The sequence below is a fragment of the Cydia splendana genome, chromosome 10, assembly GCF_910591565.1.
Source record: "Cydia splendana chromosome 10, ilCydSple1.2, whole genome shotgun sequence".
Classification (NCBI taxonomy): Eukaryota; Metazoa; Arthropoda; class Insecta; order Lepidoptera; family Tortricidae; genus Cydia; species Cydia splendana.
The window spans coordinates 22,317,460-22,338,912 of record NC_085969.1 but is presented as its reverse complement, the minus strand read 5'-3'; the positions used below and the strand labels follow the sequence as shown (position 1 = coordinate 22,338,912).

General features: G+C 40.8%; 3 protein-coding genes across 3 annotated transcripts in view; 1 reads left to right on the top strand and 2 right to left on the bottom strand.

The window, feature by feature from the left end:
- The window catches only part of LOC134794447 (major facilitator superfamily domain-containing protein 8), a 74,229-nt gene extending 72,473 nt beyond the window's left edge, over positions 1-1,756 (top strand). Inside the window, exons 5-7 of the mRNA XM_063766262.1 lie at positions 181-427; positions 838-1,108; positions 1,414-1,756. Of these exons, the coding sequence (XP_063622332.1) occupies positions 181-427; positions 838-1,108; positions 1,414-1,677 (782 nt within the window). The 3' untranslated portion in view covers positions 1,678-1,756. The remainder of the gene's footprint in view (positions 1-180; positions 428-837; positions 1,109-1,413) is intronic.
- Positions 1-6,306, bottom strand: part of LOC134794460 (uncharacterized) — an 88,637-nt gene extending 82,331 nt beyond the window's left edge. Inside the window, exon 1 of the mRNA XM_063766277.1 lies at positions 6,296-6,306. The gene's annotated coding sequence lies outside the window, so the exon portion shown is untranslated. The remainder of the gene's footprint in view (positions 1-6,295) is intronic.
- A 4,328-nt stretch (positions 6,307-10,634) lies between these two features.
- On the bottom strand, positions 10,635-21,249 carry LOC134794429 (organic cation transporter protein-like). The gene is made up of 10 exons (XM_063766239.1): positions 21,188-21,249; positions 18,998-19,180; positions 17,101-17,293; positions 16,215-16,315; positions 15,522-15,676; positions 14,784-15,043; positions 12,612-12,815; positions 12,221-12,365; positions 11,782-11,963; positions 10,635-10,951 (listed from the first exon to the last, which is right to left on the bottom strand). The coding sequence occupies exons 1-10, from the start codon at positions 21,235-21,237 to the stop codon at positions 10,757-10,759; spliced, it is 1,668 nt and encodes a 555-aa protein (XP_063622309.1). The 5' UTR covers positions 21,238-21,249; the 3' UTR covers positions 10,635-10,756.
- Between the last annotated feature and the right edge of the window lie 204 nt (positions 21,250-21,453).

Here is a 21,453-nt window from a genome sequence, read left to right as displayed (position 1 = left end):
GATTCGGTTAGTGAATTGTCAATTTTTACAAGTTTTTCTTGGGTTAGCTTCTTTCTAGGGTTGGATTGGAAACAGATAGGATCTGAAGTATTTTCCTCATAATAGCGTGTAAACAGTCTGCCAAAGCGGTACCTTCAAACCAAACAACGTTTTTTAACAATCTCTCCTTGGTGATTTCAGAGGCGGAGGCGCTGAAGGCGCTGCGGCCGGACCGCGTGAGCAGCTGGACGCTGGTGTTCGCGTTCTTCGTGCTCAACTTCAGCTTCGTGCTGCTCGAGACCCTCGCCACCCCGCTGACCATGGACCAGTTCGCGTGGTCCAAGGCGCAGGCGCTCAAGTACATGGGCGCCCTCATGTCGGCGGGAGCGGTGTTGGCGTGCGCCACGTTCGCGCTCATAACGCCGCTCACTAAACTCTTTCAGGAGCGGTCAGTATTGCTAGTACTATTTAGGGTTTGACCTTCTCTTGATATAGAAAGACAGCAAAATTTCTGTAGAAGGTAAAAAATTAAGCAGCAATTGGCGTTAACCGGAGATCAATGCCTAAGGTGCTGCGTTCGCCTCTATAGTTATTATACAAAGGCACTGTGATAGAGGTGACCTTGCTATGGAAAATATTTGGAAATTTTGAAAGGAGGTCACAATCACCAACCAATATGCTGCAGTTGGTAGTTCCTATTGAATCTTCACCATCCTTTTTTTAATATTCTGTATCGTTGGGAAATCGCAATAGACCATATAACCATCAAGAGGCAAGAGGAGTTTATTGTTGGTGGATCAGATCCACTTGATGTTTGATATACTCTGAGTTTCGCTAACGATCTGCATACGATTCCAGGGCGGTCCTGCTCTGGGGCGGCTTCCTGCTGGTGGGGCTGGCCTCGGTGCTGTGCATCCCCTGGGGCCCGGGCCCGCCGCCGCCGGCGCCGCGCAACAGCACGGAGGCGGGCGGCGGCTGCCCGGCGCTCCGCCAGCCCTGGTGCGAGACCTCGCGCGCGCTCACCGTGCCGCAGTTCCTGCTCGGATACACGGCGGTCTCCATCGGGTACCCGCTGGGCGTGACGCTTATACAGACGATATTCTCCAAGGTGCTGGGGCCCAGGCCGCAGGTAACGGAAAAACCATTAATGTCTACTTTATATATTATGTTGTTTCGGTTTTTAGAGCTGTAGTATGTTTTATAATAGAACTATAGCTTATTAGCCTCAGTCCGGTAACCGTAGAAGCTTCCTTCATCTAGCACTGCTCCTGCCGGTGGCGGATTTGCAGTGTCGGCCGCCCTAGGCCCCGAACCCTGTAGTAAACACTAGCCTGTGCCTTAGGGCAAATCCGCCACCGGCTACTGGTAATGAATCACGAATCGCACGCGAGTTCTCGCACCGTCTAAATGAGTTTCCCGCTTCCATTTGGTCAGGGCGTGTGGCAGGGCGTCCTGACGGGCGCGGGATGCGTGGCGCGCGCGCTGGGCCCGGCGTGCGTGGCGCTGCTGTACGCGCGGCACGGGCCCGACGCGGCGTTCGGCACCACCGCCGGCCTCACCCTCGCCACGCTCGCGGGGCTCCGCGCGCTGTACGGCCGGCTCCAGCCGTCCGCGCCGTCCGCGCCGTCCGCGCCGTCCGCGCCGCCGCCGCAGCTCCCGTTGCAGCCGCTCAACGGCAACAAGGACCCGGACTCGTGACACCGGCGCGCGGCAACACGCCGCTTGCCGAAGGGATACCAGATGTAACAGAGAAGTTCAAAGAGTGATACTATTGTAGCTGGGACTATTCTAGTCCGGTAGCTAATGCTTTTTTCCGAGTCATTAAGTTTACGAAAAAACAAAAATTAAACAGTATACGTTACGATAGGGAGCGTGCATTTAGGGCGCTGCACCCTCCTATATACGAGTACTCTCCTATTTATTGGCGTTAAGTGTAAATGCCAAGTTTTCCATTTAGCCCACAAAATGGCAGAACCTTCAATATCCAAGAGAGTGTAGTAAATAAAGGTAGTGGACCCCGCAGTAATTCCTCAGCCAGAAAAAACTTTACAGTATGATAAGTATCAATAAATAAAAAGTGTTGTATAAATTTCCAAATAATAATAATAATAGAATTAAAGTAAATACCTAAAGTCTTAAATCGTTAATATCTTTTTACGGAAAAATGCTCCGTTGAAACTTTCTTCACCGGGCATATTCATGTATGTATTGCAACAATATATGAAATATCAAAAAAAAATCCCAGCAGAAATACCAATATTAATAAAATATAATTTTTTGGCGTGTCTTGGACCGGAAAATTGCTCTGTCAAATTTTTCCACTGGAATGCCATTTTATTGCAGTTTTATACCTACAAATGAAAATCTAAAAAAATTACCATGTAACTGTACTATTTTCAGTAATTGCCTTTTTACTCGCTGTGGAAAATTTCTCTATCCATTTTATTTACTGAATTAAGTTCACAGTTGTCTTTCTATTCAACTATAAAAACATCCAAAAAATAACGAGCGTATTAAACACTAAACATATCGGGAGCTGTGTGTAGGGAGCGGGGTGTACAAGGGATGATATTTCTTTTGGATATTTTGGATTTAAGTGTATACGTGACTACTTAGTACATATTTAAAAAGAAATCAGGCTGAGAAATTTTCCACTCTCAGTTTTTAATAGTTCTAAAATACATAAATTTGGGTATGCATTTTTTTTTCTTACCTACTACGCCAAATTATATTCTAAGATCATATAAGAAGAAAAAAATTACAGAGCAATTTTCCGATGAAAATGAGCGACAAAAAAGTATTCTCATGTTTGACAAAAGTTTTAGATTTTTTTCTAGTATTACATACTGATACTGTTTTCAGTATACTGATACAAATAACTTATTTGGTAAAATAATTTTGGACGGAGGAATTACTCAGTTCAATATATAAACAGATTTGTAGTTTTACGTATAAATACCTAATTTAGGAGTGTTTTTTTTGGATATTTATATGTTAGTTTCGGCTCATACTATACAATAACCAAGCAAAATTTCATCGACTGAGAAATTTAATGCATGGGTCTCCATCCTAGTGAGTATTATATTCTTTGGTCTCCATACAACAACTTGCTTCATTTACTACACTAAGAAGGCAGCACTGATTAGTGACATTAGTGTAAAGCAAAAGTGTAAAGTGACACTGTCAAATTTGTGTTTTCGCCACAAGATGGCAGCCTTTACAACGCGCACTTTTCCTATTATGGGAAACTCTACTTATCGTATTTAATTGTGGTTTGTTAGCAGCTTACTGAGCAGGAAAATATGCATGTTTGATAACATAATGACGATTATGTATTCGGCATTTGTTGACAAAGTACTCGTTGCTCAAAAAATGAGTATAGGCAGTGGAAAAAGGTTCACAATAAATAAATATTATCGTGCCAACAGATGTTTTAACTAATTAACTAATTATAAATATGTCTTCTTTCGTAATGTAGTTAGGAGAGGCAGGGTATCTCGGTTCATATTTTATGCATAATGTTTATCGAGGGCGCCCAGCGGCACGGCAATAGAGAATTCAGCAAATTACTGTAAACGGTCGAATATAACATCAAGATTGAAATTATTTTGATATTTACGGTTATTGCGCACATTGATTTATTTTTGTTTGTTCATTAGCTTAGCTCCCATACAACCATTTCCAGTCGCCGTTACGACGCGGTGTTGACACATCTTGTGTCGACACCGTCTGTTTCGGTCACAATTCCAGTCGCAGAGTCGTCGCCGTGTCGACACAGTTACCAGAAATGGGGAAGGGTCGACACATGACACAAAGTGACATAAAGTGTGGTCGCCGTGTGCACACATTGTTTCGGGTTTGCGACTACTTTATGCCAAAATCATTCGTTCATTCGTTCATTTTGTTCCTGTCAAATGGAAACTGTCAGATGGAAAAATACTTAAATAAAAATAAGTGACATTAATACGCCATCTCTAAAACGGATTACAAGACGTAATTATATATTGTTTGCATTTATATTACAATAGGACTTCAATTATTATGGGGAATTAAACTGCTCGAGTGATTTGATAAACTAAGTGTAATATAATCAACGCGCCACCACATTGTTTTAGTTTAGCCGGAAATGAAATTGTTTACTTCTCAGTGCCTGTGTTCATAACTATATTATTTGAAGCATTTTTAGTACTTCGATGCGTATACTATACTTAAATAACAGAAATAACGCTTTACATACTACGAAACTTGTTAATTATGATGTATAAATATGGTTTAAGGCTGAGAAATATTGCAGTCACAAAGTAGTTGCAATGTTTCGACTTTGTGTCGACTCTGTGTTGACACATGACACGCGCTGTCAAAAGTAATAACAAAGTTACTGGTATGTTACTGGATTTGCAAAATGGCTCCTTGTGTTGATTTGTTTTCAGATATTCTCAAAGTGTAAAAATGCCGTGGTCAGAGATGGGCATTAATCGATTAACTGTTTATTCGACTAATTAATGGAATAAAAAAAGTTAATTTTCTAATTTTAATCGCGATTAGTTTAGTCGACCTAACATAGATTGAAATTGAATTAATCTGAATATTAATCGAATAAATTATCGATTAAATCTCGATTGATAGTTGACAGGGGGCCATTTTTGTACGTAAAAATAATAGAAATGTCTTGCATGCAGATGGTAGCAAAACACTTTGTCATAAAAGTCGAGATGGGTGTCGATATATAGGTTTTAGGGAGTGCCGATTTCGAAAATAATGACCATTTTGGAATCCGAAATGGCGGCCATGCACTGTGTCATAAAAGTCGTCATAGATGTCGTTTTATACGTTTTAGGGGGCTCCAATTTTGAAAATGATGACCATTTTGGAATCCAAAATGGCGGCCATGCACTATGCCATAAAAGTCGTCATGGGTGTCGTTTTATAGGTTTTAGGGGGCGCAGATTTCGAAAATGATGACTATTTTGGATTCCACTTTTATGACAAAATACGTAGCCGCCATCTTGGATTATAAAATGATCATCGTTTTCGAATTCTGCACTCCCTAAAACCTATAAATCGACATCCGTGACGACGCAAGTTATCTTTATTTTCAGATCTAACAAATTGCTACAGAATACAAAGGACAAAAAAGAAGCGAGGAGGTAATGAAACAAGCAAAAATACAGATGATTCCTCGACGCAATTGGGTGATTCTTAAATTGTGTCCAGATTTTTTTTTGTCATAAAAGTTTTTGCTACCCCAAGGTTGTCTGGAAGAGATCGCTTACAGCGATAAGACCGCCTGTTGCTACCTTTATTTACACTGTAAATCTGTTTTTGTATTTTTTTCTTTGTGGTGCAATAAAGTGTATTTACTTACTTTACTTACTTACTTACTTATTTTTCACATATTACTCTCACAAGTTCCGTGACATTTCGACCTTGTAATTTTTTAAGTAAATGTTTTTGTTTATCTATGAGGATCTCACTAGAATAGTATAATCAAGGTATGTTTATATTTGATGAATGAAATAGTAACGCAAAAAAAATATATATTTGTGTCTTATATAAGACTTTTATTTTACCTTTTCCTTCTACACAAGTTTGGTCAAGTAATAAGAATTTAGGGCTCTCAATTTTATTTTGACTTCTACAACAGTAAAGCTACGAGGCCATGTTTGGTATCGTTTTCGTATAAATTCGCAGTACCAAATTTAGTTAAGGTATCACATTGACACCATTCCGAAGTAAAAACATATAAACTTATTAAAATACTTTCTTTTAAACTCCTCTTCACGCTTAAACTGCTGAACAGTTTTAATTTAAATTTGGTACACATATATTTTGAGTCCCGAGACAGGATATAATAAGTTATCTCAAAAATCATCCTTTAAAGGTGTGAAATGAGGTGTAAGGGGGGAATTCAGAATTGACTTCTTGAAGTTAATACTGTTTAAGTTTAGGTTTGAAGTCATGTTTTTTCATCATTTTTAACTAAATCAAAGATGTAGACCATCCCAAATTTCATATAAATCGGTTCAGCGGTTATTGATTTCCCGTACAAATTTCCACGCCACTTTTCACACCTTCAAAAGATGATTTTGGTTATAAGATCTATCCTATGTCCTGTTCCGGGACGCAAACTATTTCTATACCAAATTTCAACGAAATCGGTTCAGCGGTTAAGCGTCAAGAAGAGTTTCAAAAAAACCGGCCAAGTGTGAGTCGGACTCGCGTATTAAGGGTTCCGTACATTAAGTCCGACTCGCGCTTGACTGCACATTTCTAATAGGTTTTCCTGTCATCTATAGGTAAAGAACTATTTTGTGTATTCAGACGGACATACATACAGACGCACGAGTGATCCTATAAGGGTTCCGTTTTTTCCTTTTGAGGTACGGAACCCTAAAAAGATTTATTTTTATTTTGTGGAATGGTGTCAATGTGATATCTTAAAAAATGGATTCAGCACCCCAGATAAAATTGAGAGCCCTAAATAAACTTTTAAGAACGGATATCTCAAAAACTATTCAACATATCGAAAAAATTGATTAAATAAACTTGTAACAAATTAAATTAACTTTCATCTTGTATAAGTGGCCATGTCGCTGAGATGCATAGTTTCCGAGATATAATCGAAAAACGGGAAAATGGGACCTTCAAAGCCCCCTCTCTCCCCCCCGCTCAAGGGCTACGGCCGGGGACTTTTGATATGTTCACCTCCTAACTTGTCAAACCGAGTTACGGAGTCAAAAATTGTGTTCCGAGCATTTCCCTCTACAACTTTTGGAGCATTCGTTGCCTGACCTAAGTAGCTTATTGAATTTCTTTAAAAACTTTTCTGTAAAAGGTTGACGGGTGTTGGGTGTTTATATGGTTTCGGTCGATTATTATCATTTGCATTGCCCATGATGACTTACTAGAATTACGAGCACACGAGACACTAATAGTAGTTTGACAAACCTTGGTTTTCAAGAGGTATTTTATATTGACATTTGCTGTCACAAATTTGCTGTCAGATTTAGTCGCAAACCGCACGCAAAGTGCACACAAATGTGTCGACACCTTGTTACGGAAAAGTGTAGACACGGCGACGACACTTTGTTTCGAAACAATTCTAGACACATTGTGTGGACTCTGTTACGACACATCTGACATTTAGTTACCACTTTGTGATTCTGCGACTGATGGAATGGTTATATGGGCTGTATATGGCAAAAAAGAATTCCAAATACATAAAGTAAACATAATAATATTAATTACTTTCTCCCTTCTCTGTCCATATGCGTGAAATAAGGTAAGGTCCGGTAAACGATAGAATTTATAAGAATTGATCACTATTCACATGTTGCATATGTTGCATGTTGCATGTTGCATGGTCGAACTAGATATTGCCGCAGTTTGCTGTCGGTTCAGGTTCAGGACGTAGGTACCTAATACCTAGTATAACATATATATATATAACTATAACTACGTATAATTAAGTGTAGGTAAGTATATAGGTACGACATGACTAAACTTATTGCCATCAGGAACCACATGTGATACCTTAGTAAATCGTATACGTAGGTATAAGTAGGTACCGATTTTATATAATAATGGTACATATATGAGACTGTAAATAATCTGTTAACAACAAGTATCAAGTGTGATGATTTTAGAGTGTTTTACTAGAATAAGTATACCTACCTACTGTGTGTAAATCCAATACGGGCGAATATTTAAATGGTGGTTAGCTTAGGACCTAACAAGTATATTGAGACAAATTTTGCTTTGGAAATACAATTAAATTAACAGGGTTCTTTTTGAGCAGTTAACTGTACATTCGGCCCGCAATATAATATGTAATTATGTAATGCACCACAGAAGTTACGAGATACGAGCTTTTTAAAGTAACTGTCAACGCTTGTTTTGTCAATGTGTGTTAATGTCATGTCATGTTATGTCTCGTATATATCTGGTTTAATTTATTGCCCGTATCGGATTTACACACCGTATTGTTACCTACTTGTATATATATTACATTAATAAATTAAATAGTTGATGGCAGGTAAAGTGATAACCGATAAAATACAGCACATAATATGTGTGTATGATGTGTTTTAATCTAAATATTGTTTGTAGGTGGGTAGGTACCTGATATTTATATTTAATTTATTTTATATTCGCGCTTATATCTCGGGATTGTGATTACCTAGCCATACACGTAACGGATTTGCCCGCCGGATCTGCCTGAAAGATGTGTCTGACGGGCACATCCGACAATGTGTGGCGAGAAATAGACACAGATTTGTCCGCCGGATGTCTGTCCGCTGTCCGTGCTAAAAACCAACGGATCGGGATGTGCCCGTCAGACACATCTTTCTGGCAGATCCGGCGGGCAAATCCGTACGTGTATGGCTAGCTATCGTCATGCAGTACCCACGGAAGAAAGAATGAGCGCGCCGCGCCGCGCTCTGACAGTATCCCTGATGCTAAACTAAATTCTAGCGTAGAGTTAGTTTGGTACCATACAAAGTAAAGTGTAGACTCATAATTATGTAGAGTTCATCTTTTTACGATTCTACCGGAAATGCACACCTCAATCACGACCTTAGAGGCATGTTTTAAATATGAAAAATATAATATCAATTTCAGTTAGTCTAAGTGGTGCTGGAGGGATGTACTGATAAAAATCTATTTTTATCTTTTCGAAAAATCTGAATACGCCGTTGGTCTCGAGTATGCGTGCGAAAGCCGAATAAATAAAACAACGAATATTTTGTTATGATTTTTGTATCGCCTAGAAATACATAAGTAATATTTTTATTTTGAAATACTTATATTATATTTACAATAGAACCAGATTACAAAATTGGAATAAAGGATAGGAAGTCTTACAATAAAGAGTTACTACTAAAATATTTATGTTATTTTACTTGAGCAAAGAAACCCTTAATAACAAAATCGTGCTTTTAGTAAATTTACTTAACAATCATGCATAAATGGATAATACTCATAAGTCTAGTTGAATACTAGACGACTATATAGTAAGTGTCATATTATATATGTATGTGGGTATGCAGCGGATTTGCATTTTGTAATAAGGTCTACAGCTGTCTCTATGTAAGAATAAACAAACAGTGATTGGTCGATGTTGTCGTTTGATGGAAGTGTTCCCTATACTACATGTTGCATGGCGCAGTCGGTAGGATCATGTACAACTACCTATAGGGTGTACACTTCATACACCTTGCTAATACAAATCCGCCGCATACCCACACACACACATACAAAATATGGCAGTAAGTACTTACACTAAGTACATTTAATAATCATTACATCACAGCGTTTGCCATGCTAACAGTGAAGTAAATGTTTAGTAGTTTAGAAATGAATATTGCTATAGCAATTGAAAATGGGTATAATTTGTACGAAAGGTATACCCTTTTGCTTGTTGTTGGTATACCCTCATTGGATACAGTGGATATTCATATTCATATTATTTATTCACAATATTTATAATATTCCATGTCATTTTTATATAATAGATTGTATAATTATTCAAAATAAGTACTATATAAGTGTACATTCGTAAAAATCAATAACAATCAAAATTAAATTCATATTCGGGTAACTTCACTAAAGCTCAACATTCAAAAATTCGTCATAGGTGTAGAATGTGTGTTCGAGAAGCCAAGCCTTCAGTCTAGCTTTAAAACATTGCAGCGACGGTGACGAGGTGACTGCCTCCGGCAACCTGTTGTAGACAGTTGGACCCATTATGTGGGTCAGCTTATTGGACCTTGCCAGTCTACGTTTTACCGGGAGAAGTTGATTCGGGTTCCGTAGCGTGGGGGCTGAGTCTGCGCGTTTCTTATATTGCGTCAGGTTGGTATACACGTAAATAGCGACTTGTAGAATCACTATTGACGGCAGAGTCAATATACCCAGTTCTTTAAAATATGCTTTCGCGGAGGTATGTCTGGCCTCCTTTTAGCTCTTTGGTTTTATAACATTTAAATTCAATGTCATTATTCTTATGATTGTCAAACAAATGTATACCGGGTGTGGCCTGTAACACGAGCAAATAATTAAAACATAGATTGTACTCCTCAAACGGTGACTCTTTTGTTCAACAACTTTTAAAAATTATGAAGTATTTAGAGTCCCTATTTTTCATACAAAATAAATATTAACTTCAATGGACGCCATCGCCACGCCATATCATTGTGATTGACGTTGCTTGTCACGCCTTAAACATAACAAAATTCGCAATACATTGCGTCTTAGAATAAACTTTAAAGTGTATTAAAAATCAAACCACAAGTTATTTTTAAAAGTCGCTGAACAAATGTTGGTCAGTATGAGGAGTACAGCCTACAGTTTAATTTTTTGCTCATGTTACAGGCCACACCCGGTATACAAAATACATGCATGAATATTATATATTGAGTATATTTCATTGGCGACGAGGATTTAAAAATTGAGTATATTTCAGTATGCTTTTACATATTCTTGCTTTCGTTTTACAGGACCTAGCCAAGATGACAATCGTCGATGTAACACGCTAATAGAAACTTAAATAATGTCTGGAAACTGTCACGTGACTTTTCGTAGCATCTGTCATCCCGATACATTGTTCCAATGGTTTATCGATAAACGCCAAACGAAAAGTAATCTATCAACGATTGCCATCTTGGCTAGGCCCCCAGGGGTGTGCGCGACGCTGCGTAGTAAGTACATACCTATTCGTTGCGTCACTGACCAGGTAGCGGAAGGCGTCCGCAGCAGTGAACACGGTGCACGGACATCACGTGTCGGCAGTGAGCACGCGGGGTTGCGGCGGCGGCGGTGGCGGCGGTACGGGTGGCGGCGGCGCGCGCAACCGTTCAGCGGCGGCGACGGCGGCGGGCAGGCGCGCGCGGCGCGTCTCCGGCGTTGCGAGCAACGCCAGCGCCGCCAGCAAAGAGCACACGCCGTAGAGGAGCGCTTGGACGTACTTGCTCTGCGAGACCACGGAAAATACGTTGCGAAAAAAGAGCTTTAGACTTAAGGATGATCACGCTATAACAGTCCGGTTCCAGGCCGAGGTATGCGACCCCTCGTTTTCTATAGTTAGAAAGCATCATGTGATTACCTATTATCCGTCGTAGAAAACGAAGTGTCGGCCGCCTTCGGCCCCGGACCGTTCTAGAGTTTATCATCCTTTATTAGTTACTAGCGACCCGCCCCGGCTTCGCAAGGGTAGAACCTTAACAAATTATACACCTAAACCTTCCTCAAGAATCACTCCGTTGATTGACAAGAAAAAGTTGATTCACCCTATTAAGACCTGCACCCATATGTCAAAATCTTGTAGAGGCTCAAGAAAAACAGTTAAAGTATGCTAAGGGCGCCAAGATATTAGATTTATCTGAGGGTGGTTTAGTTAATGTTAAGGATTCTAGAAGAGGAAAGAAGTGATCAAAAGGATCAGCACAATAGGGTAAAATAAAATCACTTACGGATAGCTGCAATAAAACAGGCAAGTACGACTCAATTATAAATCATTTAGGATGAGGAGTAAAGTGTAATTACCTAACTGAACGGTTAAAAATATAGATACAAACTCTCGGGATTTTAAATCGATCTCAGAAAAATGGGCGTTAAAAATAGTACCAGAATGGTAAGTAGCTGTCTACAACCTGGTTGTCAATGGGAGTGAGAGTTTACCAGCAGCGGCGTATGGCGCCAGCACGGAGCCAACGCCTAGGAGCGAGACGCAGTGGGGAATTTCTCGGCTGTTAACACGTACAGCGCGTTGGACACGCGAATGTGATCGTCAGTTTGTCTCACCAGTAGGGGCGTCTGTGGCGCCAGCACGGAGCCTAGTCTCCCGACCAGGGAACACGCAGCCAAGGCCGAGGATCGAGTCGCCGTCGGGAACAGCTCGGCCGTGAACACGTACAGCGCGTTGAACGCGAACGTGATCGTCAACTTGCCCACCATGAACAGCCCCAGGCCGGTGCCCACGTGAGCTGAAACATATATGTAAGTAAAAACGAAACGAAAAATTCGGCTCGAAGGACCATGTCTAGATTTATTATTTACCTATGAGTATGAGTATAACTACTTCACTTGGCGACACTGGTTTCGAACACTATCTGTACCTATATAAGGTAACTCACACACAAAGAATGGTTTCACGCAAATAACGCTACACACGAGGAGCCACGATTCTTCTCCTCTTGCTGGAGCTCTTCATCACCAGGACCAAGCCACGTCAGGTACTCACAGACGAAGAAAGGCGTGACGCACACGACGCCGCACACGAGGAAAGCGGCAAAGATGCTCCACTTCCTGCCGAACCGCTCCAGCACCATCACCAGAAACAGGGACGCCACGATCTCCATCGCCATGTTGAGCGCAAAGTTCACGTGCTGAAAGTTCAATATTAGAATTATAATATTCATCACCATTTCTCTCCGTCATCGTCATCACCTTAGTACCCTTAGTGAGGCTATGATTGTAAATTCGCTAAGCTTGTCGGAAAGTACCATGGCTGGCAATAAAGAAAGCAAGTGCCACAAGTAGCCTTACCACTAAGGCTCTCGTCCAGACGCGACGAGTCCATATAGTTAAAGTGAGACAGATATAGTCAGAATTAAATACGCTCTTGTCCTCACCTTATCCCCCGCTAGGTTCACGGAGTTGATGGTGAGACCGTAGTACACGAAGGCAGTAGCGACCCAGCACCAGCAACACACGCCGAAGCGGGCGAGCAGCACGCGGGACCGCAGGAGCGCCAGCCACGGGTTTCCTTCTGGCTTCTTCTCTTCGGTGATATTCTCTTTGGCCACCTCGCTCATAAGGCTCTCGTCCAGAGTCACCTGGAAGACAAGACAGTGTACATATTACATATTTAATTACATAAACGGGTCTACCGCGATATAATTTCATTGTTTTTACCTTTAATTCCGACGTTTCAGCTGAGTTGCACCAGCTGTGGTCACGGAAAGACTGACGTCCCAACCCCCGGACGCCCCGTGACGGTAGACCCGTTTGTGTAATTAAATATGTGTACAAAACGCGAGAGTTTAAAGTGTTATAGTGTACATATTATTCGAAACAAATTATGTTTTAAAAGTAAAACGGCATCATTAGCGCTTCTATTTAAAGGATGGATGTTACTGTCAACATCTATTAGATGTTATTCAATATAATAAATAAATATTATTAATTTTATCTTCATCTATACATATAATAAAGCTGAAGACGGTCGAAAGTCTGTACATGGAAGATATTTGAAAAAAAGTTGGCTGGGGATACTTAGAATCGATAACAGAACACGTTCCAAAAGTTTTTAGAATTTTTGTCTGTTTGTCTGTTTATCTGTTTGTCTGTTTATTTGAACGCGCATCACGTGCTACCACTATTGAGTACCCTGGTAAACTAACAGATGGCGCTGAATTTAATACGTTGTGACATGAATAAGCCACCGAGGAAAGATTTTGCCAAATTAACTCTAAGTTTAGAAGACACGTACGGATATCAACAAAAATAATTGAATAATTATGTTGATTTAATAAATTAATAATATATCAAAAAATGTTCGCGCTCGCTTCGCTCGCGTTCTCAATAACTTTCTAAGATATGGCGACTGCAGCAGCATTACTCTATTGCAACGTTGCTTCTGCAGCACTGTCAATTTTCGTGACAAAATGATGTGACTGACTTCCATACTAAAAGTCCAAATGTACAACTGTCTAACTGTCCAACAAATTGCGTTTTTATATCGAAAAAAGTTAACGCTCGCTTCGCTCGCGTTTTCTAGCACTTTCTAAAATATGGCGACTGCGGCAGCATTACTCTGTTGCAATATTACTGCTGTAGCACGGTCAGTTTTCGTGATATAATGATGTGACTGATTTCCATACTAAAAGTAAAAATGTACAACGGTCTATCAAATTGCGTTTTTATATCGAAAAATTTTCGCGCTCGCTTCGCTCGCGTTTTTAATCACTTTCTAATATATGGCGACTGCAGCAGCATTACTCTGTTGCAGTGTTACTGCTGCAGCACTGTCAATTTTCGTGATAAAATGATGTGACTGATTTCCATTCTAAAAGTAAAAATGTACAACTGTCTATCAAATTGCGTTTTTATATCGAAAAATTTTTGCGCTCGCTTCGCTCGCGTTTTTTTGGGACTCGCATTTAATACGCATTACCATGCCTTCCAGAAAAATATCCAATGATTCGCGAAAGTCTCGCAACGCATTGAGGTTACAAGGGACACGTGGTCTTCCTCAGGAGTCTGAAGAAGACCACAGTGAGTGGCGCTCTAGCCAGGCAGGCCGCTTCGCTTTCGCTCGCGCGCGTATACCTTACTGTATCGTCCGATATACATCTACTACTCTGTCGTTTAAATCACGTGTAAAATTTGAATAGGTACTTAAGGGCGAAAAAAACTATTGATTTTGGAGTGTAGTTTTATTTAGTGGTACCTAATTGTAAAATATTTTATCTGGACTGCAGTCCTCTAGCATATCCATCTGTCAACTTGACTTCAAGTTCCGCCTCCAGGGGACAGGGAGAGAAATTAGAATTAGTAATTAGCCGCTTACTGACACAGACCGAATTCCACGCGGGCGGAGCCGCGGGCACAGCTAGTTTTAAATACAATAGGTACACATATGCTTCTGGATCCAATCACAATCACGACAAGATGGCATGATACACAACCAGCGCACATCTCCAAGCAGACCAAAGGCAGTAGCTTCTACCACCAACCCACCCACCTTCTGCATGTGTACAATGTCATGATAACCCTGCATACATTAGAAGCATGGCCTCTACCTTGTTCCACCTAGCTGCCTTCCGTATAACCGCCTCCGCTCTATCACGGTGCCCCCTTGCATGCAGCCACCTCGCGCTCTCGTCCCCCAACAGCCAGTAGAGCGGCAGTAACAAAGCCGGCGCGTGGATGATGAGCAGCAGATGGCGCCAGTACGCCACGCGGCGCGACGCCAGCGCCAGCAGCACGCCGCCCACGCCGTACGCCACGCCCGTCGCCGCCGCGAACGCTGTACGGAGCGAGGGGCGGGCCAACTCCACCACTGTGATTAAACTATGACTTTGAAAATCATAAATGAGTAGTACCTACCTAATATCTCCATGAAAAGGAGGATAAGTACTTGAAAATTAAAACACAGTAGATAATCAGCCAGACAGTCATATCTATAGCTAAGTACCCACAAGTAGAGATAATACGATTATCATATCGTAATACGTACATAATATTCATAATCGTTATTTAAGCCTGTGGCTACCTATGCAAATGAACTTATCCATAGGCACCACTTATGAAAAACCTAAAATATAAAATGATTTTCTTATTACCATACCATATGTTTACTCATTGTTTTAAAGAACGTTTTCTCAATGGTTGATGTTTGTCAAAAGTTTTGGAAAAACAATTTGCGTAATTTATATAGGAGATGTATGTAGAGCAGGTGATTCTTCTGACAAGAGTGTAGCAAGACATTTTTATGACGCAGCTACAGATTACGAGTTCCAGCAGACAGACAGACGTACCCATTACGTAGGCGGCAGAGTTGAACCCGTAGCCCAACGCCGCCTCGAGCCACTCCATGACGACGTACATGACGTAGTTGTAAGAGAAGGCCTTCACCAGGCCGAGGACACCGGCGCACGCGCCGAACACGCAGAACGCCGTGCGACGCCCGTATCTATAAACAGTTGGAATCGTGATAGGTTAGGAAGACATTTATTAGGGTGTATAGGGTATATAGGGTGTGCAAGTAATCGTAGTCTGAATCCCAATTCCATGAGAAAACCAGATACATTATAGATCCCTGTCTGTCTGTCTGTCCGTCTGTCTGTCCGTCTGTCTGTCTGTCACCAGGCTGTATTTCATGAACCGTGATAGCTAGGCAGTTGAAATTTTCACAAATGATGTATTTCTGTTGTCGCTATAAGAACAAATACTAAAAACAGAATAAAATAAATATTTGAGTAGGGCTCCCATACAACAAACGTTTTTTGCCGTTTTTTGCGTAATGCGCGTCGTGCGCGAGTCCGACTCGCACTTGACAGGTTTTATTATTAGAAAAGCGAAATCACAGTTTAGTAAATCAGTCAAATCAGGGATAATGACTTTGAATGAAAAATATATCTGCGCTAAAGTGCTGCTAGTTCTACTGCAACGATTGCTTATAATCCACTAATTCCAATGCACCACTGAATTGAACAGATGGGTATACTCACGAGTCGGACAGGTAGCCGGTCAGCAGCAGCGCGACGGGCAGCGCGGAGTTGCGCACCGATCCCACCAGCGTGCGCATCCACTCGCGGCACGCCAGGTCGAACTGCGGAACAAACATATATACTCTCCCGGCCGGTTTCGACCACGGCGACTGTTTCAACTCCGCTGCTGAAGACGTTCGTGTGAACACGTCATTCTTTCGAACACCATTTGGGCTACATCAATGTAATTTTATTATTGACATAACTTTGCGAATTATCAAACTGGAAGCCGATGGCCTTGGAGGCAGATGGTTGTTGAGTGGGGACCGCGTGTTGCCACAAACAGTGCATGACGCCCTGTAACATGGTGAGGATATCCTATACTTAAGGCAGCGAACGGGGACTACTGGGACTAGGTATTAAAGATAGCTGAAGATCAAGTTCAGTGCTGTGACATGGGAATGGGACCTATGTCCAGCAGTGGATTGATAGAAAATAATTATATAATCACGGGATAGGTACGGTTGCTAATAGTTACTACCCTGCTATGGAACGAGCGGTGCTAAGAAGAGACCACCAACCATATCTTTTATTATAATGCTTGAAATCTAAATATTCGTCGTCGTCGATACGTTGATTGTCTACTCTGCGTTTGTATTCGCTTTAGTGAAATGTATCTACTGAATCTTACTTAGCCGTTCCGTAACCGTTCTAATTATTTTGATAGGTATTCAATTCTAACATCATATGAGGTGGTTCTCATAGAGTTATCGACAAGGACTGAGCCAAGTTATTGCGTCGTTGTCATTGCAGTTCTAGCGCAAGCAGAATGGATGGGAGATTGATACGTTATTGGAGAAATCAGAAGCAGAGATCATCAGAGATCACCGGGAACGGTGTCACTAACCTCAGCGAAGGTCGTGTCCTGGTTATTATAAACGAAGGCGGAGCAGGCGACGGTGTCCGTCTCATGGTAGTCCTCACGGAGACAGGAGGAGACGGTCTCGTTGAGGGGGCGGTAGCGAACGCAGGAGTCTAAAGGTAGCAACTCTGGCGCCAGCTCTGACAGGCCGTCGCTCTCGCATTCTGGGACCAGGCAGCTGTCATAGAAAACAACAGTCTTCAGTTAAACAATATTTGTAAAGTTAATCGACATATTCGTTCACACCAGCTTTTAGCTTTCCTTGTAGTTTAAACTTAAGCAAGTCTCTAACTAAAAGGTGGATAAACCCAGGCAGATAAAAGGACACCAATCTGTATCTATGCGAAAATACCCGCTTGGTTGTTGTTGTTACCGTATCAACGATAAATTCGTCCTCGCTTCACTTTACAAACTCTTAACTACTAGTTATGTTATTCTAAATGCAATTGCATTTATGTATAGATGTGTGCATTTAAAAGCTACATTTTCTGTATTTTTGTATGGAGATTTATATTATTAATTATTATGCAATTTCCATTTGTTTGAAACTAAAACATGCTAGCGATAAGATCAAGATAGAGTATGATCAATCGCTGTAATGTTTAACACCTCTGTGTTTACCGATCTTTAAGATAAATTATGATCTCCTAGTCGATTTCTTCAGAAATAGAAAAATAATATAATATGATGTTTAGTTAAATTAAACTGATATGACAGTTATTTTATGCAGTCGATAAAATAAAGATGAAAATAATATCAGCATTCTAAACGCTGTCAAAGCATTTCTCTGTAGGTACCTAATCCGTTGCAGATATTATAAGTAGGTACCTAAGTGGGAATAAGATTATTGGGATAACAAGCGTGCAGTCTTCACAATAATTGAAACTAATACCAGAGTTAATACGGCGTTTGTTTCGTATTGAAAACAAATGCATGAATCACACGATTCACACTTACTCCAATATGATTGTTTCCAGCGTGAAATGTTAAAAGAGTTGTTTGTGAAAATGACATCAGTGCATCACCGATGAACAACAATCACTTTCGGAATGCGAAACTAGTCAAACTCCTGTAGTAGTTAAACAAACAGTACCTACGTGAACAAAGGGGTAGTAAAATAACTATAATATAAATAGGTTAACTGCTATGGACTTAGGCGGAACGCTTATACTTATGTATATTGTAAATATATTATATTTACTTACCCTAATACCTACATGTCCTACATGGGTGTGAGTTGTTAAGGTGGTTTTAAACACAGTTGATTTCGATACTTTGGATTTCTTCGCTATGAAAGTGTCATGCAATCATAAGTTTATTATCATAATTAGCATGTCTGGCGGATATGGCAAATTAATGATAAATACTATAGGTAAATTAATTATTTTATTGTTGATCTGATAAGAAGGGTTAACCCAAGTGAGGTGTAGACTCTACAGGCAGAATATTTCTGGTAATTACTGGCTATGGTAATTTACAATCTACCTAGTTATGAACTTATGTTTTTCAGAGGAAACAGCAAAGTAATGGTCTAGACGACTATATCCTAGGTATTCGTGGAAAACTCAATAGGTACCTACTCTCAGTAGCCGGCAATCGAGGATCGCTCTAAATGTTTGGTAAAACACGAATTTTCTTGTTCTTTTCAAAGATAATACATGAGTGAGTAAATGGGAGTGTTTGTGCGCATGCGCTGCGCACTGCGCACCATCGCAATGGGAAGCTGTTGTTGGTGCATTGGCGTTGTCAAGTCTCTTCTCTTGTGAACTTTATGTTCTATTTTATTTGTGTGGAACAAGTAGTTGAGCGAGTACAAAGTGATAGTCAGCACACCGAACAGACACAGCGAGACCACAGGACCCGCCTGGCGGGTGCTAGTTACCGGAAGGGCACGGCGTCCGCCACGAACACGTAGTTAAGCGAGTACATAGCTGCCAGCACGCCGGACAGCGACCACAGCGTGACAGCGTAGCGCTGGTAGAGCCCGAACGCGCCCAGCGAGTCCAGCGCGCGCTCCAGCGCCGACTCGCCGGGCGGGTCCGTGCCCGCGCTCGCATTCCTCGACCTGAATTAGAAAAGTCTTTTTAAACTGAAGCGAGCAAAATAGTATATTAGTTAAACTTGCAGGAATGTGCCATTCGCATTAGGTAATATCAAATATGTATGTACCTACATGTTTAAAATCCATACCTCTTTCCTGTATTTAATGAACAGCGATTGATGGATAGCATCTTATCTTATCTTATTGTTTTCGGGGGCCCTTGCGGATACCCATAGGGATCTTTTGTGCAGTTACCCCCTAGAAGAGATCCGTCAACTACTCAAGAGCTTTTCCCACCATATCCATGATGGATAGCATACTTAACTACCTATTCCATTCAACGATATATTTGACGGAGTATGAATCCCTCGATAGGTACAAATTAAAGATTCGATATTAAGTAAAATAAGATAACGAAGATTTAAAAACACTTCTCTCTGGGTTTAATAATTGATGGTTACAGTTTGAGTTTGGACGTTTGGAATGTCGTTAACATAAACCTAACTACCTAATATGTTTACTGCATTCTAAAATAATCCATCGTAAAATATATTTTTTTGAAGTAGGTAGTTAGACTATTACTATAGTCACGCGTCACCATCCCTTGGCTAAATGATTGATTAATTACCCATTATAGAGCATGGAGTGAATAGGAGTAGGTACCTAGGTAACATAAGCAGTTTGTAGTGTGTAATAAGCTAGTAAGTAGTAGGTATTATATATTCTTTAGTTTAGTTTAGTGTGACATCGGCAACAACTACTGTGCGCGAATTCTTTAGCGTCATCGTCCATTAGTCACGTAACCGTCATGGATTGTATATTGTATTCATGTGTCGTGAAGACAATAATAAGAATATAATCAACTCAGGCGTAGCGGAACACTTGGGGATATTTGCATGTTAGAGTCTGTGCGGAAAGAGAAGATTCGTGAAATGTATGGGATCCAATACATTCTACGACTCTTCTCTTTCTGCACAAGTGAAACGAAATTAAATTGACTTGTATGACTTAAGATGCACAGATTACCGGCAGAGGCTCAAACCCATAAGTAATTATTACTTAAGCCTCAACTGCGAAGCGATCATGTGTTGTGAATGACGGATGAGGTGTCACCTGATACTCTAATTAACGGGTAATTACCCATCACTAGCCAAGCTGTAAACACTAGCACACCTTTCAATAAAATACACTGTTAATTTCGTTCATTCAGGCCCCAATTTCACCACGGTGACAGGTGCGACAATTGTAAAATCGATGTTGCTGACGTCACAGGCATCCATGGGCTACGGTTACCACTTACCATCGGGCGGGCCGTATTCCTGTTTGCCACCATCATTGTATTATTAAAAAAAACTTTATTATATCGGAAATAAACAGATATTTCTTTTGCGACGTTTCTGACAATTGTCAAGATTTAGAAGAATTGTAGGTAATTCTTGACAGGTAATGAGTTATATGTCGGAATTTCGTGACAATTGTAGTGTTTCTTGTGACAATTGTCATAAACTTAGCAAGAGAAATATCTGTTTTTTTCCGATATAATAAAGTTTTTTTTAATAAAACAATGATGGTGGCAAACAGGAATACGGCCCGCCCGATGGTAAGCGGTAACCGTGGCCCATGGATGCCTGTGACGTCAGCAACAGTGATGTTTTACAATTGTCGCACCTGTCACCGTGGTGAAATTGGAGCCTGCTCCTACTTTACAATAAAACGGAGGCGAACATTAAGGCACCTCCAGCACCAGGCTTCAGAAGATAACACCATAAGAAAGATCTAATCATCCATGGTCAGTAGCAACCTAGTCACAAAAATATAATTTTGGTCACAGGTGGTGAGATTTATTATAATTATTATCACTTGTTGATCCAACAAAGCCACTAAAAACTTTAATTCAATGATTGTAGCGAAAGTGAGTACAAATAAATATTAATTATTGATGTTATCACGGGTCTGCACATCTAGCTGATCACTTGACACTTGGGACCGATCAACAGATCCAAAGATATTTATTCAAAGAACATGTCGTACCGTGGCTGCGCGGGCGCCGATCGTGGTCCGCTTGCGTCGCACGGCGACATGGCGCTTGCGACACTGACGATCGCGCGCTCTGCTGATGCTGACTAAGCATTACTATAGCCTACCTAATTTCAGTCTTCGAGACCATCATCCAGTATAACTGTGCCTTTAGATCTCTAATAACTAAACGTAAGTGAAGACCACACTTTACTGGTTTAACCGCGCTTGTTGATTTCTTACTACTATGTGTGAGTAGGTAGAGATCGGATTTAATTGGT